At 45.5% G+C, this 17,661-nt stretch overlaps 1 protein-coding gene across 4 annotated transcripts in view; it reads right to left on the bottom strand.

The window, feature by feature from the left end:
* LOC143984105 (class I histocompatibility antigen, F10 alpha chain-like) overlaps positions 1-17,661 on the bottom strand; it is a 907,941-nt gene that overhangs the window by 79,046 nt on the left and 811,234 nt on the right. For all 4 annotated transcript variants that reach the window (XM_077484424.1, XM_077484434.1, XM_077484420.1 and 1 more), the window contains exon 2: positions 14,981-15,241. In XM_077484424.1, coding sequence (XP_077340550.1) covers positions 14,981-15,241 — 261 coding nt within the window. The remainder of the gene's footprint in view (positions 1-14,980; positions 15,242-17,661) is intronic.

Here is a 17,661-nt window from a genome sequence, read left to right as displayed (position 1 = left end):
GCATTGGCTTTAGCGGCAATGTCCAAAGCCATGGAAGTCTGGACGGACGGTGTGGATGATACCCTCAGAAACATTTCGGAGGAAGTCGCTAAAAGTTCTCCTATTCAGGAGTTACGGCTTGCTTCGGCTTTTCTGGGGGAGGCTTCGATTGACATCATCCGCCTAGTGTCCCGGGTTATGCTTTCGGCTGTAACCGCAAAGCGGGCCCTATGGCTCCGTCCCTGGCTGGCTGATCCAGCTTCAAAACAGGTGTGGTGCCGTATCCCTTTCGAGGGTTCTTCCCTTTTTGGGAACAAATTGGATAGCGCCATATCCCGGGCCACTGGTGGTAAGTCGGGGTTTCTCCCTCAGGACAGACGTCTAAAAAGCCAGAAGAGATTTTTTCCGAAAAAACAGTATCAAGAGCAAGCTAGGGAGGCCCGTAGCTATAGACCGGGTCGGGAATATTCTAGATCATGGAAATCAAGGCAGTCATCCTTCAAGAAATCTGCCAAGAGCAGTGCGACAGGAGAGAGGGAACCAACCAAATCTTTTTGAGATTGGGCCCGCTCAGATAGGCCAGGTGGGGGCTCGTCTTCTACATTTTCGGCATGTCTGGGCGGCCTCAATCAAGGACTTCTGGACCGTCAGAACGGTCTCTTCAGGCCATTCTTGGACCTTCAGCAGGTCCCCAAGACTAAAGTTCGTTCCCACCTCCCTTCCAGCCTCAGAAGAAAAAAGGCAGATCTTGTTGGCCTACGTGAAATCTTTATTGGCTCAAGGCGCTGCCGTACCCGTGCCAGACGATCAACGAGGGAGAGGAATTTATTCTCCTCTTTTTATGGTCCAAAAGAAAAACGGTTCTTGGAGACCAGTCATAGACCTTACACATCTGAATCATTTTATCAGAAAGGAAAGATTCAAGATGGAAACCTTGTCGACAATACAACAGTCAGTCCAGTCAGGCAACTGGATGATTTCAATAGATCTAAAAGACGCGTACTTTCATGTCCCTGTGGCAGAAGATTTTCAGCAGTTTCTGCGATTTTCAGTAGGAAAACTACATCTCCAGTTCGTTTGTCTCCCGTTCGGACTTTCAACATCCCCCCGAGTGTTTTCAAAAGTGTTGTTGGCCGTAGTGGCTCTATTGAGAACCAAGGGAATTCGTCTTCACCACTATTTAGACGATCTTCTGCTGCTAGCCCAGGACAGAGACCGTCTGTTAGTGCACAAGGAGCAGGTCATTTCCACTCTTCAAGAATTCGGTTGGATCCTGAATCTAGAAAAGAGTCAGTTAAATCCCTCTCAGTCGCTGGTATTCCTAGGCGCACTCTTCAACACAGTGAGGGGTACCATCTCATTACCCGAGGAGAAAGTAGTGGTAATTCGGGACAGAATCCGTCCGGCCCTCTCAGCCTCCCATCTTCCGGCTCTTCAGTGCTTGAGAATTATTGGCACCATGGTGGCAACGATTCCGATGGTGAAGTGGGCCCAATGGAAGATGAGACCGTTTCAAAAAGGTTTTCTTCGCCAATGGCTAGGCGACAAGACTCAACCTATCCGAATCACATCTTCAATGAGAATCTCTCTGCCCTGGTGGCTTCAGAAGGTGAACCTATTCAATTGTCATTCCATTCTCCCCATCTCGTGGATAACAATAACGTCGGATGCCAGCAACAGGGGCTGGGGCGCCCACTGTTTGTCGGAAGTAGCACAAGGCACCTGGGACTTCCCTTCCAGGGGGACGGTGTCGAATACTCTAGAATTGAGGGCAGCCTTTCAGGCACTCCTGGCCTTTCGTCATCTGGTCTCAGGAACCTCGGTCCTTCTCAGACTAGACAACACAACAGCAGTGGCATATATAAGGAGACAAGGAGGTACTCGGAGTCTCTCCCTTCTTCAGGAGGTAGAGCCAATCATGTCTTGGGCTCAGAAGAACCTGGTCAACATTACAGCAACCTATGTTCCAGGAACACAGAATGTCCAGGCGGACTTTCTGTCTCGAGTCAGTCTGGACAACAACGAATGGTCCCTTCACGTAGAAGTTTTCAGGTGGATTCTAACATTGTGGTTTGTCCCAGAGGTCGACCTATTTGCTTCCCCTTGCAACAAAAAACTGGCAAGATACTATTCCAGGTTTCGGGATCCCCAGGCCTACGGAGTGGATGCTCTGACGGATCGATGGTGGTTCAACAAAGCCTACGCCTTTCCTCCAACTCCTATCATTCTACAGTTCCTGCGGAGACTCAAATCAGAAGCAGTAGAGGTGATAGCTGTAATACCCTATTGGCCCAACAGGCCGTGGTTTCCGCTTCTAATGCTCCTCAGTGTCAGGGATCCGATTCCCTTACCTCTCAGATCCGATCTTCTGTCCCAGGGCTCGAAGCTCCATCCCTGCCCGGCCCATCTGTGTCTGAGGGTCTGGTTTTTGAGAGGGGAAGGTTAGAGGCTCTGGGTTGTCCAAAGGAGGCCATTCCTACTCTCATGAGTGCTAGAAGGAAAAGTACCAACCAGGTATATGAGAGGATTTGGTCTAGATTCACAAATCACTTATCTTCCAGGTCTTGCTCCAATGGTAATTTGACGGTTCAGGATGTTCTGAGTTTCTTACAGTCCGGACTAGACATTCCCCTATCTGTCAGCGCTCTTCGTGTGCAAGTCTCGGCAATTTCAGCCTTTTCCGGAGTATCTTGGGCTAAACATCCTTTGATTCAACAATTTTTTAAAGGAGCAATTAGACTTAGACCACAGAGGAAACCTAGATTCCCCAAGTGGGATTTACCCTTAGTTCTCGACTTCTTCTCTCAACTGGACAGATCACTTTCAGTCAAAGAAATGTCCTTAATGACATCTTTTTTGGTAGCCATATCCTCAGCAAAGAGAGTCTCTGAGATTCAGTCTCTAGGATCAAAGGAACCTTTCCTCACATTCTTCCCTGACAGAGTGGTCCTAGTGCCAATGCTGGGTTCAAACCCAAAGGTTACCTCGGTCTTCCACGAAAATCAGGACATTACTCTTCCTACCTTTAATTCTGCTGGGAGTCAGGATCTTCATCCTCTCGACATGGGAATTATTCTGAAACGGTACCTGGAGGCGACAGCTTCTTTCCGGCAATCGGATTACCTTTTTGTTCTTTTTCATGGCAAAAACAAAGGCCTTAGGGCTTCGGTCAGATCCATCTCCACGTGGGTGGTTCAGGCGATCCAGTGGGCTTATAAAGAGAAGGGCTTGGCTCCTCCTGAGGCGGTTACGGCACATTCCACAAGAAGTCTCTCTACTTCTTGGGCAGCTTCACGTCATGTGGCTCCTGAGGTTATCTGCAAGGCTGCCTCTTGGTCGTCCATTCATACATTTATGGCTCACTATTGTGTCGAACCTGCCAGTTTATCTTCTGTTGATTTTGGTTTAAAGGTGCTGTCAGTGGACAGTGTTAAATAAATCTTGGTTCAGCATTTTTGCCCACCCGAGTGTGTTTGGCGAGTTATTTCCCACACGTTGCTGCCATGGAGTCTGTCAGGAAAACGGAAAATTCCTATCAAAATACTTACCGTAATTTTCCTTTCCTGATGGACTCCATGGCAGCAGGAGTTCCCTCCCAAAATGGCTGGAGTAGGCTAGTTATCGAACACGGCCATGGGCAGGGAGCAAAGATTTATGGGAGTAGTGTCCTATAGGGTAGTGGAGGCGGGACTTAACCCACACGTTGCTGCCATGGAGTCCATCAGGAAAGGAAAATTACGGTAAGTATTTTGATAGGAATTTTCCGTTTTTTTCCCTAGTATTGTTTCATCCAGTGGCGGCTGGTGAAGTTTTAGGATGGGGGGGCGCAAGACCACGCCCCTCCACAGTTGGCCCCTCCCACTTCTCATAAGCCACACCCCTTATATAATCCACATCATATACCAGGCTGCACATTATACACCGGGCTCTGCACATCATATACCAGGCTGCACATTATACACCGGGCTCTGCACATCACATAAAAGGCTGCACATTATACACCGGGCTCTGCAAATCACATACCAGGCTGCACATTATACACCAGGCTCTGCAAATCACATACCAGGCTGCACATTATACACCAGGCTCTGCACATCATATACACAGGGCTCTGCACATCATATACCAGGCTGCACATTCTGTGTAGTAGTATGAGATCATACTATGATCATGGGCCACAGGTATAACATTATAAGTCTTATAAACACATGCAGACAGTGATAGGAGCCGATATATACTAATCTCACACACACATATTAGATGTGTATTTAAACACTGCGGTATTTAATAAAAAATATACTATATTTTGTATAGTGATGATGTACTTGCACGCATTACCTTATACTGTAGCAAATAGCTATACATGTACAATGTTGGACAAGAGCGGAGATTATTATATTTTGTACATAAATGTGCAATTATCATTGTCTTCAATGTATATCAGCCTCAGCCCAGATTATACGGAACATTCAGAACATTTTATAGAAAATAAATTGCTGGGGACATATACATTTCTCGCTATAAGAGCGGAATCTATAAATAAAGGATAATAAGATTATGGCAGCATTACATGACCATCGCGATAAATTATTATTATTGCAATGCCATCATCATACATCCGATATAAGATATATTTAATAATTTTATTAATAACAGTAATATACCCACCACAAACTGTATAATTATTCATGTAATCGTTCTAAAAGGGAAAAAAAAAAAAAAAAGGGGGGGGGGGGCAGGAATTTCTGCTAATCCATGAATAAAAAATGTTGTTACCCCATAAGGACCATTCTGTAATCAGATTATTGAGAAAATCAGTTGGCAAACTGGTGGCGCCATATAAATCCTGAATAATAATCCTACTATTCACTAAGTGGCTGCTACCCCTAAATATAAAACCCATCAGACAGTGGTTACCCCTATAAGCCATTGTGCGTCAATTAATATCTCAAGACCACCATTGTGATCAGTTTTTACCCCTAAGAACAAACATTCAGTATCCACTGTTTCTAGGGATCACTCAACATCAGTTGTAACCCATAAAAATAAAAAAATAAAAGCATAGTCCCTACCCCTGGTAACCATACAGCATCAGGCATTGCCCCTGCTCATCATTCAGCATCCGTTACTGACCCTAGTCATCGTTCAGCATCAGTTATTGTCCCTAGTATTCATTCAGCATCAGGTATTGCCCCTGGTAACCATACAGCATCAGTTATTGTCCCTGGTAACCACACAGCATCAGTTATTGTCCCTGGTAACCACACAGCATCAGTTATTGCCCCTAGTATTCATTCAGCATCAGGTATTGCCCCTGGTAACCATACAGCATCAGTTATTGTCCCTGGTAACCACACAGCACACAGCATCAGTTATTGTCCCTGGTAACCACACAGCATCAGTTATTGTCCCTGGTAACCACACAGCATCAGTTATTGCCCCTAGTATTCATTCAGCATCAGGTATTGCCCCTGGTAACCATACAGCATCAGTTATTGTCCCTGGTAACCACACAGCATCAGTTATTGTCCCTGGTAACCACACAGCATCAGTTATTGCCCCTAGTATTCATTCAGCATCAGATATTGCCCCTGGTAACCATACAGCATCAGTTATTGTCCCTGGTAACCATACAGCATCAGTTATTGTCCCTGATAACCACACAGCACACAGCATCAGTTATTGCCCCTGGTAACCATACAGCATCAGTTATTGTCCCTGGTAACCATACAGCATCAGTTATTGCCCCTGGTAACCACACAGCATCAGTTATTGTCCCTGGTAACCATACAGCATCAGTTATTGTCCCTGGTAACCACACAGCATCAGTTATTGTCCCTGGTAACCACACAGCATCAGTTATTGTCCCTGGTAACCACACAGCATCAGTTATTGCCCCTAGTATTCATTCAGCATCAGATATTGCCCCTGGTAACCATACAGCATCAGTTATTGTCCCTGGTAACCATACAGCATCAGTTATTGTCCCTGATAACCACACAGCACACAGCATCAGTTATTGCCCCTGGTAACCATACAGCATCAGTTATTGTCCCTGGTAACCATACAGCATCAGTTATTGCCCCTGGTAACCACACAGCATCAGTTATTGTCCCTGGTAACCATACAGCATCAGTTATTGTCCCTGGTAACCACAGAGCACACAGCATCAGTTACTGCCCCTGGTAACCACACAGCATCAGTTATTGTCCCTGGTAACCATACAGCATCAGTTATTGTCCCTGGTAACCATACAGCATCAGTTATTGTCCCTGGTAACCACACAGCATCAGTTATTGTCCCTGGTAACCACACAGCATCAGTTATTGTCCCTGGTAACCACACAGCATCAGTTATTGCCCCTAGTATTCATTCAGGATCAGATATTGCCCCTGGTAACCATACAGCATCAGTTATTGTCCCTGGTAACCATACAGCATCAGTTATTGTCCCTGATAACCACACAGCACACAGCATCAGTTATTGCCCCTGGTAACCATACAGCATCAGTTATTGTCCCTGGTAACCATACAGCATCAGTTATTGCCCCTGGTAACCACACAGCATCAGTTATTGCCCCTGGTAACCACACAGCATCAGTTATTGTCCCTGGTAACCATACAGCATCAGTTATTGTCCCTGGTAACCACAGAGCACACAGCATCAGTTACTGCCCCTGGTAACCACACAGCATCAGTTATTGTCCCTGGTAACCATACAGCATCAGTTATTGTCCCTGGTAACCATACAGCATCAGTTATTGTCCCTGGTAACCACACAGCATCAGTTATTGTCCCTGGTAACCACACAGCACACAGCATCAGTTATTGCCCCTGGTAACCACACAGCATCAGTTATTGTCCCTGGTAACCACACAGCATCAGTTATTGTCCCTGGTAACCACACAGCATCAGTTATTGTCCCTGGTAACCACACAGCATCAGTTATTGTCCCTGGTAACCACACAGCACACAGCATCAGTTATTGCCCCTGGTAACCATACAGCATCAGTTATTGTCCCTGGTAACCACACAGCATCAGTTAGTTATTGCCCCTGGTAACCACACAGCATCAGTTATTGCCCCTGGTAACCACACAGCATCAGTTATTGCCCCTGGTAACCATACAGCATCAGTTATTGTCCCTGGTAACCATACAGCATCAGTTATTGTCCCTGGTAACCACACAGCATCAGTTATTGTCCCTGGTAACCACACAGCATCAGTTATTGTCCCTGGTAACCACACAGCATCAGTTATTGTCCCTGGTAACCACACAGCACACAGCATCAGTTATTGCCCCTGGTAACCATACAGCATCAGTTATTGTCCCTGGTAACCATACAGCATCAGTTATTGTCCCTGGTAACCATACCTTACTTCATGGCAGCCTGAGCGCTTAATGTTAATTAGCAACCTACAGTTTGATTTCCAGCTAGTCTCCCCCTCACACATGGATGGAGAACTCACATGTTGCTTTTTGTCCTAATGAGAAAATCTTTTTTTTTTTTTAAGTCAGGATCTGTGCAGTTGGTATGGAGCTATTACTTTAACCTTAAAAATGAAGAAAAAAAAAAAGGCTTTCTTGTACAAACACTTCCCTTCCTTCTATACAACATAAATTAATGAAAATAATGTATGTTAATGGAAATATTCCTCCTATTTAATGCATGGCCTCCCCCTCCACCCCCCTTCTCTATGGGAGCACAGGATCAGACTCCCATGCTGTATTAGATTATTTGCTATTTAGTGAATTATTCCAAATCACTAAATTTAAATATCTGAAGAAATTATTGCACGTATCTTACATTAACAATGTTTGAAGCCTTCTGTATGTAATATTCACATTTTTTAAAATTTATTTTATGGCTCGAAAACGACTTCTATCTTCTGACGGGTGTTAGCAGTGACTTTCTGTAAGGTGTCTGGATGATAGTAGCACAAGAAGATTCATGCCAGGTGCAGATAAAATACTTTTAATAGCAAACTCTTTTTTTTTATGAAAGGAGTGTGGCTGATACATTATTTCATACTTAGGCTGGAGATTAGAGTAGAGATACAGCACTTACCTGTGGACTGTGTGCTCCTCTCCGGTGTTCTCCGCTCCTCTCCTGCGGTGTGCTTTATTGCTCTTACTTCCTGTTTCCTCTCTCATGTACAATGGGAGAGAGAAGACAGGAAGTGACATCTGAGTCAACTCAGATGTCAATCAAACAGCCCAGCCGTAGTGATACAAACTACAGCGCCGGGCGGAAGCTACTCAGCGCTTCAGAAAGCGCCCCAAGGCGGGCTAAACGCCCGCAAATGAAGCGCCACGTCTGCAATCTCATGATTGCATTGACGTGGCGTTTCCCATAGTGCACTGTGTCCGGCGCTCGAACACAGTGCACTTCCTTAAAGAACTTTTTTTTTTTTTAAAGGAGCAGTTTTAAACTTTTTTTTTTTTTAATTTTTTTTTTTTTTTAATTTTTTTTTTTTTTTTTTTTGTGACTACACAGAAGGGGGGGGCGGCGCCCGGGCGCCCCCTATGGACGGGCCGCCACTGGTTTCATCATTTACCATAGTTCAGCAAACTGTAACTTGTATTTTTGCATATTGATTACCTTTGTGTAAGTTATTCTGCTCTCCCTATATCTTCATCAGATTTATTCTGCTCTCCCTATATCTTCATCAGATTGTCTTAGCTCCAGAAGAAGTGCATAAATAGGTGTGAAACTAGTCGAGCACATTATTTGTACCTTGAAAAGCAGAACTGATACTTCCTGAGCTGGCTACCATTATTCATTATCAACTACTTTAGGAATTGACCTGTTCAGGTTATCTTATATTTTATTGTTTTGGGTTGCTTGCCTTACTCATGTCATTTAGGCTGCCCAGTTATATCAATTGAGCCCATATAGAAGTTTTAATCACCTTTTTTCACCTATGTATTAGAGCTGCACAATTAATCATTAAAAATCAAAATCGATCTTCCCGATCTTAAAACAGCATTTTCCAATTCTATCTAAAAAATGCAGCAAGTTCTCTGTTAGCTGAAAAAAAATCCAGGCAGCCTGCCAAGTTTTATCACATCATATATAACTATAAACAAAATAACATTTTGTTCTTAGTTCAAAGGGGTGAACTTCTGTCTGTAGATGAGGGAAGTCTTTTAACCACTTAAAAGACTAAACCTTTTTCTTACACTTGCTGCTTACAAGTTAACCACTTTAGCCCCGGACCATTTTGCTGGTCAAAGACCAGACCACTTTTTGCGATTCGGCGCTGTGTTGCTTTAACTGACAATTGCGCGGTCATGCGACGTGTCTCCCAAACAAAATTGACGTCCTTTTTTCCCCACAAATAGAGCTTTCATTTGGTGGTATTTGATCACCCCTGCGGTTTTTATTTTTTGCGCTATAAACAAAAATAGGAGCGACAATTTTGAAAAAAACGCATTATTTTTTACTATATAAATATAGTAAATATTTTTTTCCCTCAGTTTAGGCCGATACATATTCTTCTACATATTTTTGGTATAAAAAAAAATTGCAATAAGCGATTATTGATTGGTTTACGCAAAAGTTATAGCGTTTACAAAATAGGGGATAGTTTTATGGCATTTTTATTAATAATTTTTTTTACTAGTAATGGCGGCGATCAGCGATTTTTGTTGTGACTGCGACATTATGGAGGACACATCGGACATTTTTGACACATTTTTGGGACCATTGTCATTTATACAGCAATCACTGCTATATAAATGCAGTGATTCCTGTGTAAATGACACTGGCAGTGAAGGGGTTAACCATTAGGGGGCAGTGTTGCTAAATGTGGGGGGAGATCAGTGACACTGTCACTAGGCAGAACGGGGAGATGCTTGTTTACATTAGCATCTCCCCATTCTTCCGCTGCGGGACCTGCGACCTGACTCACGAAGCTTTACTGCGACATTATGGTGGGCACATCGGACAATTTTGACACATTTTTGGGACCATTGGCATTAATGCAGCGATCGGTGCTATAAAAATGCACTGATTACTGTAAAAATGTCACTGGCAGTGAAGGGGTTAAGACTAGGGGGCAATCAAGGGGTTAACTGTGATCCCTATTGTGTGTTCTAACTGAAGGGGGAGGGGACTGACTAGGGGAGATGACAGATCGCTGTTACTTTGTATGAACAGATAATCTGTCACTTCTCCCCTCCCCTTTTCACACACAGAGATCCCAGTTCTCACCGTGTCATGAGTGATTGCGGGAGCCCGGCTGTCATAGAGACCCCCGGCTAGGGATGAGTCGAACACCCCCCTGTTCGGGTTCGCACCAGAACCTGCGAACAGACCTAAACTTCGTGTGAACTTTAGAACCCTATTAAAGTCTATGGGACTCGAACGTTCACAATCTAAAGTGCTCATTTTAAAGGGTATAATGCAAGTTACTGTCCTAAAAAGTGTTTGGGGACCCGGGTCCTGCCCCAGGGGACATGGATCAATGCAAAAAAAAGTTTTAAAAACGGCCGTTTTTTCAGGAGCAGTGATTTTAATAATGATTAAAGTGAAACAATAAAAGTGTAATATTCCTTTAAATTTCGTAGCTGGGGGGTATCTATAGTATGCCTGTGAAGGGGCGCATGTTTCTGGTGCTTAGAACTGTCGCTGCACAAAGTGTCATTTGTGCAGGAAAAAAAGTCTTTTAAAATCACTTGCGGCTAAATTGTCGGGTCTCCGTAATACAGAGAACACTCAATGAGTGTTCTCTATATTAGCCGACAATTCATTCATTCATTGATTAAAAAAAAAAAAAAAAGCGTGGGGGTTCCCCTAAATTCAATTACCAGGCCCTTCAGGTCTGACATGGATATTAAGGGGAACCCCCGTGTCAAATTTTTTAAAAAAATTGACGTGGGGGTCCCCCCAAATATCCATACCAGACCCTTCAGGTCTGATATGGATATTAAGGGGAACCCCGCATCAAATTTTAAAAAAAAATTGACGTGGGGGTCCCCCTAAAAATCCATATCAGACCCTTTATCCGAGCACGCAACCTGGCAGGCCGCAGGAAAAGAGGGGGGGACGAGAGAGCGGCCCCCCCTCCCTCCTGAACCGTACCAGGCCACATACCCTCAACATTGGGAGGATGCTTTGGGGGTCTGTGACCCCTCAAAGCACCTTGTCCCCATGTTGATAAGGACAAGGACCTCATCCTCACAACCCTGGACGTTGGTTGTGAGGGTCTGCGGGCGGGGGGCTTATCAGAATCTGGAAGCCCCCTTTAACAAGGGGACCCCCAGATCCCGGCCCCCCCGTTTGAAATGGTAAGGGGGTACAAAAGTACCCCTACCATTTCACAAAGAAAGTGTCAAAATGGTTAAATAAGACAAACACACTTTTGAAAAATTTCTTTATTAAAAATGGAAAAAAAAAAAAAAAAAAAAAAAAGATTCCAGCGGTGCTAATCCACTCTTGCTATCCAGCGACGGATCTCCGGGGTCCAGCGATGGATGATCATATCCAGCGACGGGGGATCTCTCAGTCCAGCGCTGTCCATACATCCTTCTTCTGTCTCCTCTCCGGAGACACTGCAGAGAGCACAGCGCTGACGTTTCTTATATTGGGAGGGCGGGGCCACCCGTCACCTGACCCCGCCCCTCTGACGCTGCAGAGGGAAGCCAGGGGTTCCCCAGTGACATGTGGGTGACCCCGCCCCCTCTGATGTAACGCAGGTTTCCGTTACATCAGAGGGGGCGGGGTCACCCACACGTCACTGGGGAACCCCTGGCTTCCCTCTGCAGCGTCAGAGGGGCGGGGTCAGGTGACGGGTGGCCCCGCCCTCCCAATATAAGAAACGTCAGCGCTGTGCTCTCTGCAGTGTCTCCGGAGAGGAGACAGAAGACGGATGTATGGACAGCGCTGGACTGAGAGATCCCCCGTCGCTGGATATGATCATCCATCGCTGGACCCCGGAGATCCGTCGCTGGATAGCAAGAGTGGATTAGCACCGCTGGAATCTTTTTTTTTTTTTCCATTTTTAATAGAAAAGAAATTTTTCAAAAGTGTGTTTGTCTTATTTAACCATTTTGACACTTTCTTTGTGAAATGGTAGGGGTACTTTTGTATCCCCTTACCATTTCAAACAGGGGGGGGCCGGGATCTGGGGGTCCCCTTGTTAAAGGGGGCTTCCAGATTCTGATAAGCCCCCCGCCCGCAGACCCTCACAACCAACGGCCAGGGTTGTGAGGATGAGGCCCTTGTCCTTATCAACATGGGGACAAGGTGCTTTGAGGGGTCACAGACCCCCAAAGCATCCTCCCAATGTTGAGGGTATGTGGCCTGGTACGGTTCAGGAGGGAGGGGGGGCTGCTCTCTCGTCCCCCCCTCTTTTCCTGCGGCCTGCCAGGTTGCGTGCTCGGATAAAGGGTCTGATATGGATTTTTAGGGGGACCCCCACGTCAATTTTTTTTAAAATTTGATGCGGGGTTCCCCTTAATATCCATATCAGACCTGAAGGGTCTGGTATGGATATTTGGGGGGACCCCCACGTCAATTTTTTTTTAAATTTGACACGGGGTTCCCCTTAATATCCATGTCAGACCTGAAGGGCCTGGTAATTGAATTTAGGGGAACCCCCACGCTTTTTTTTTTTTTTTAATCAATGAATGAATGAATTGTCGGCTAATACAGAGAACACTCATTGAGTGTTCTCTGTATTACGGAGACCCGACAATTTAGCCGCAAGTGATTTTAAAAGACTTTTTTTCCTGCACAAATGACACTTTGTGCAGCGACAGTTCTAAGCACCAGAAACATGCGCCCCTTCACAGGCATACTATAGATACCCCCAGCTACGAAATTTAAAGGAATATTACACTTTTATTGTTTCACTTTAATCATTATTAAAATCACTGCTCCTGAAAAAATGGCAGTTTTTAAAACTTTTTTTGCATTGATCCATGTCCCCTGGGGCAGGACCCAGGTCCCCAAACACTTTTTAGGACAGTAATCTGCATATTACCCTTTAAAATGAGCACTTTAGATTTCTCCCATAGACTTGTATAGGGTGTTCCGGCTTTTCGAATTTGCTGCGAACAGCCCAAATTGTTCACTGTTCGCTGAACAGGCGAACAGGCAATGTTCGAGTAGAACATGAGATCAACTCGAACTCGAAGCTCATCCCTACCCCCGGCACTTGCATCGGCTACGGGGGTGAACATCGGGCACATTCCCCTAGTGGCTGCCTAAGGAAGCAACGTAACAATGTTGATTCTTTTGCCCATGCCATTCTGCCGCAGTAAAACTGAGGCGGCTGGTCGGGAACAGGTTAATCAAGCTGTGATCTTCTATAAATCTGTCTCATAGAATGTCTCATCTCTCTTAGTTTTAATCATCTGACACAATTATAGTATATCCCCTGTATTCTGTCTGCAGTGTTTGTATTTGGTGTAATAGTGATGGGCCGAACTCCCCCCGGATCAATTCGAAATCCCGAATAGGAAAAAAAGTTCGGACCTGAGCAACAAATTCTATGGGACCCCAACATGAAAAATCAAAAGTCACCATTTTGAAAGCTTATATGCAAGTTTTTGGTCATAAAAATGGCATGGGGGTCTGGGTACTGACCTGGGTGACATGTATCAATGTAAAATATTTGTTAAAATAATAATTGTTTTTAAAGATGCTTAAAGTGAAACAATAAAGATTACATTTACTTAAATACAGTAAAGTACCTAGAACATGCTGCAGCAAATCTGTATTTATAAAGAAAAAAAAAAGACATTTAAATAGATTTTCCTGGCTGCAAAAAAATAAAACTAAAAAACATTGCCGGCAATATATATATATATAAAAAAAAAATATTGTGTGGGAGCCCCATAATCTATACTCAGGCCAAAATTACTACAATATACTAGGCCACATGCTCTCAACCCCAAAGCACCTTGTCCCCATGTTAGTGGAGGCAAGGGCCTCTTCCTGACAACCCTGGGTGATGGTTGTGGGGGTCTGCAGGCAGGGGGCTTATTGGTGTCTGGAAGCCCCTGTTAACAAGAGGGCTCCCAAATCCCACCCCCCTATGTGAATGAGTTTGGAGTACACAGTACCCCTACTCATTCCCAAAAAGGGTCAAAAATAGATTTTTTTTTGGGGGGGGGGTTCTGCGGGCATTGTGATTGACGATGGATCCACATTGGGGGGACTTTTTTTTATTTTTTAATAAAGGACTTGTCAAAAACAGGTATCTGTTTTTTCTACTCTACACGTGAATGGGTAATGGTACTATGTACCCATGGGGGGGGGGACTACCCAGGGTTGTGGGGAAGAGGCCCCTGTCCCCATCAACATGGGGACAAGGTGCTTTTGGGTGGGGGAGGAGGGCATGTGGCCTGGTATGGTTCAGGAGGGGGGCACCTGCACCCCCCTTTCCTGGCCTTGCAGGCTGCATGCTTGAATAAGAGTCTGGGATGGATTTTAAGAGGGGGCCCATGACTTTTTTTTTTTTGGCGTGGGGTTCCCCTTAAAGTGGTTGTAAACCCTTACAAACCACTTTGACCTACAGGTAAGCCTAGATTAAGGCTTACCTGTAGGTCCAAGCAATATCTCCTAACCCTATATGGTTTAGGAGATATTTGCCCGAAAACGCATGGGCCGTAGACAGCGGCGCGCAAGCGCACTGAGCGCGGCATTCTCAGCGACAGAGCTGCCGCGCGTGTCGGCTCCCGTGCGCATGCGTGGGAGTGACGTCATCGCGGCTTCGCCGAATGACAGCGGCGGAGCTGCGAGACCCCACCAACAAGATGGATGCGGTGGACTACAGGGGACAGCGGCGACTTTGCTGGTTCCTGTGTCAGGTAAGTGACACATAATGGGCTACTATGCGATGCATAGTAGTCCATTATGCTTTGCCTTTGCAGGGAATGAAAGAGGAAGTAAACTCATCAGGGTTATTTCCTCTTTAAAATCTGAACCAGGCTAGAACCGCTTGCTCATCCCTAGCAATAAGAGGCTATAAAGGTGTAAGAATTCTCTCACCTCCAGTCTGGTTGAATCGGTTCATCAATATTTGTACATTGTGCTGGGAAACAAGCTGAGCACTCCGAGCTGTTTGTGTGTTCTCCTCCCAGTAATCAGATTCCAGTTTCTTCATCCACTCAGTCTTGGGAAGATACTGACGGGTGTCACTATTAAAATTTGATATTTCCTTATCATCCACATATCCAAGCAGAGAGTACACAGGGAGTCCGGATCCCGGAGAGGAGACTCCAGTGTAATAATACCGCAGAGTGTGACTGTCTGATAGAGAGAAAAACAGAGTGTTATATACACATCCTGTACACATCACAGTATAATGTATATAATGATTACATACAGAGTGTTATATATTAGGGCTGAAACAACTAATTGATTATGAAATTAATCGATTACTATTTTCATAATCGATTAATTGGCCAGTAAAAAAACAAAATTAGCCCTTTATAGTACAAAAAGAGCAAATAATCTCTACTGTAAATATTACTTTCACAGTTCTACAGAAAAAATGAACCCCTTACAGTAGTGATTATCTACTTTTTTTGTACTATAAAGGGCTAATTTTAGTTTTTTTAACCCCATTATGTTACTAAACGTGTTAGATCTGGTTGACATCTATGTGATTTTTGGTGATTTTGCAGAAACGCACTACAGTTCATTTACATGGTTTCCTATGGGACACGTTCACATCTGTGCTTTTTTCAGCCGCTGCGTATTTGGAAACGGTCAGGGAATTTGTGTTTTTTAATTTGCCCAACAACAAATTGGCCAAAAAAAAATACAAATAATGCAAATCGCAGCAAAATCACATGCGTAAAAATCAAAACGCACAGCAAAAAGCACTGCAGAAACAGATCTAAAGCAAACTGCATAGGTGTGTACCAAGCCTTATGTTGGCCACACGGATCAATTTTCAGACGAGAATATTCAGACGAAAAATCTTTGTACATTCGCTGAATGGAAGAATGCTGTTTGAAATTGTCACTTGTTTTTAACATTCTGTTTTTAACCACTTGCCGACCGCCGCACGCCGATGTACGTCGGCAGAATGGCACGGGCAGGCATAAGGACATACATGTACGTCCTTTGCCTCCCGCGGGTCGGGGGCCCGATCGGGCCCCCGCCCGGTGCCTGCGGCGGTCGGCATTCGTTCGGGAGCGATCCCGGACGAGGGGACGGCCATTCATTCATGGCCACCCCCTCGCGATCGCTCCCGACGAATGGAAATCCCCGGTGACATCACTTCCTCTCCTGTAATGTAAACACAGGAGAGGAAGTGATGTATTCTCTCCTCCGTGTCGGTATTTTTCGTTCCGACAAGGAGGAGAGCGGATCGGTGAGTTGCACCAACACACCCCACACACAGTAGAACATGCCAGGCACACTCACACCCCCCCTTTACCCCCCGATCACCCCCCCAATTACCCCTGCCCCCCAGTCACAGTGACACCAATGTCATTTTTTTTTTTTTTTTTTTTTCATTGGTGTCATTTGTGACTGTAATAACTGTTAGGGCAGTTAGGGTTAGCCCCCTTTAGTTCTAATGTACCCCCCTAACCCCCCCAATAAAGGTTTAACCCCGTGATCACCCCCCGTCGCCAGTGTCACTAAGGCTGGGTTCACATTGCAGCGGTTTATGAGAACGAATGTGATTCGCACCGCACTGCAGTGCAAATCACATCCGATCTCTGTGCGATTCGAGTTCAGCCATTCGCCGCACCCGCCACACCCGCCGCACCCGCCGCACCCGCCGCAAATTCGCACGGGACCCTTTTTTTGGCCCGCAGCAGAATCGGATCGCATGGGTGTTCACACCATGCGATCCGAGTTTGCAGATCGCACTGCGATATGCGAACTGATCTGGGGGTGTCAGTAACATTTCACTGACACTCCCAGCAGTTCGCATAGGGCAGTGTGAACTGCCGCCGGGAGGCATGCGATGCGGGAACCCGCCGCGGATTCGCGGCGTTTCCGCATCGCTCCAGTGTGAACCCAGCCTAATAAGCGATCATTTTTCTGATCGCCGTATTAGTGTCACAGGTGACGCTAGTTAGGCAGGTAGGTATTTAGGTTCGCCGCAGCTTTTTATAGCGCTAGGGACCCCCATATACTACCGCATAAAGCCCCCTGATTGCCCCCTAGTTAACCCTTTCACCAGTGATCACCATATAACTGTTACAGGTGACGCTGGTTGGTTAGTTATTTTTTTATAGTTTCAGGGCACCCGCCATTTATTACCTAATAAAGGTTTAACCCCCTGATCACCCGGCGGGTGTCATTTGTGACTAATAACTGTTAGGGCAGTTAGGGTTAGCCCCCTTTAGTTCTAAGGTACCCCCCTAACCCCCCCAATAAAGGTTTAACCCCGTGATCACCCCCCGTCGCCAGTGTCACTAAGGCTGGGTTCACATTGCAGCGGTTTATGAGAACGGATGTGATTCGCACCGCACTGCAGTGCAAATCACATCCGATCTCTGTGCGATTCGAGTTCAGCTATACAGATAGTATGGCTGAATTCGTGTCGCACCCGCCACACCCGCCGCAAACTCGCACGGGACCCTTTTTTTGGTCCGCAGCAGAATCGGATCGCATGGGTGTTCACACCATGCGATCCAAGTTTGCAGATCGCACTGCGATATGCGAACTGATCTGGGGGTGTCATTAACATTTCACTGACACTCCCA

The sequence above is a fragment of the Lithobates pipiens genome, unplaced genomic scaffold, assembly GCF_037356315.1.
Source record: "Lithobates pipiens isolate NorthernLeopardFrog02 unplaced genomic scaffold, aLitPip1_a1.2 Scaffold_1, whole genome shotgun sequence".
Lineage (NCBI taxonomy): Eukaryota > Metazoa > Chordata > Amphibia > Anura > Ranidae > Lithobates > Lithobates pipiens.
Note: the sequence above shows the minus strand (reverse complement) of the source record. Positions and strands in the feature narration are given on the sequence as shown.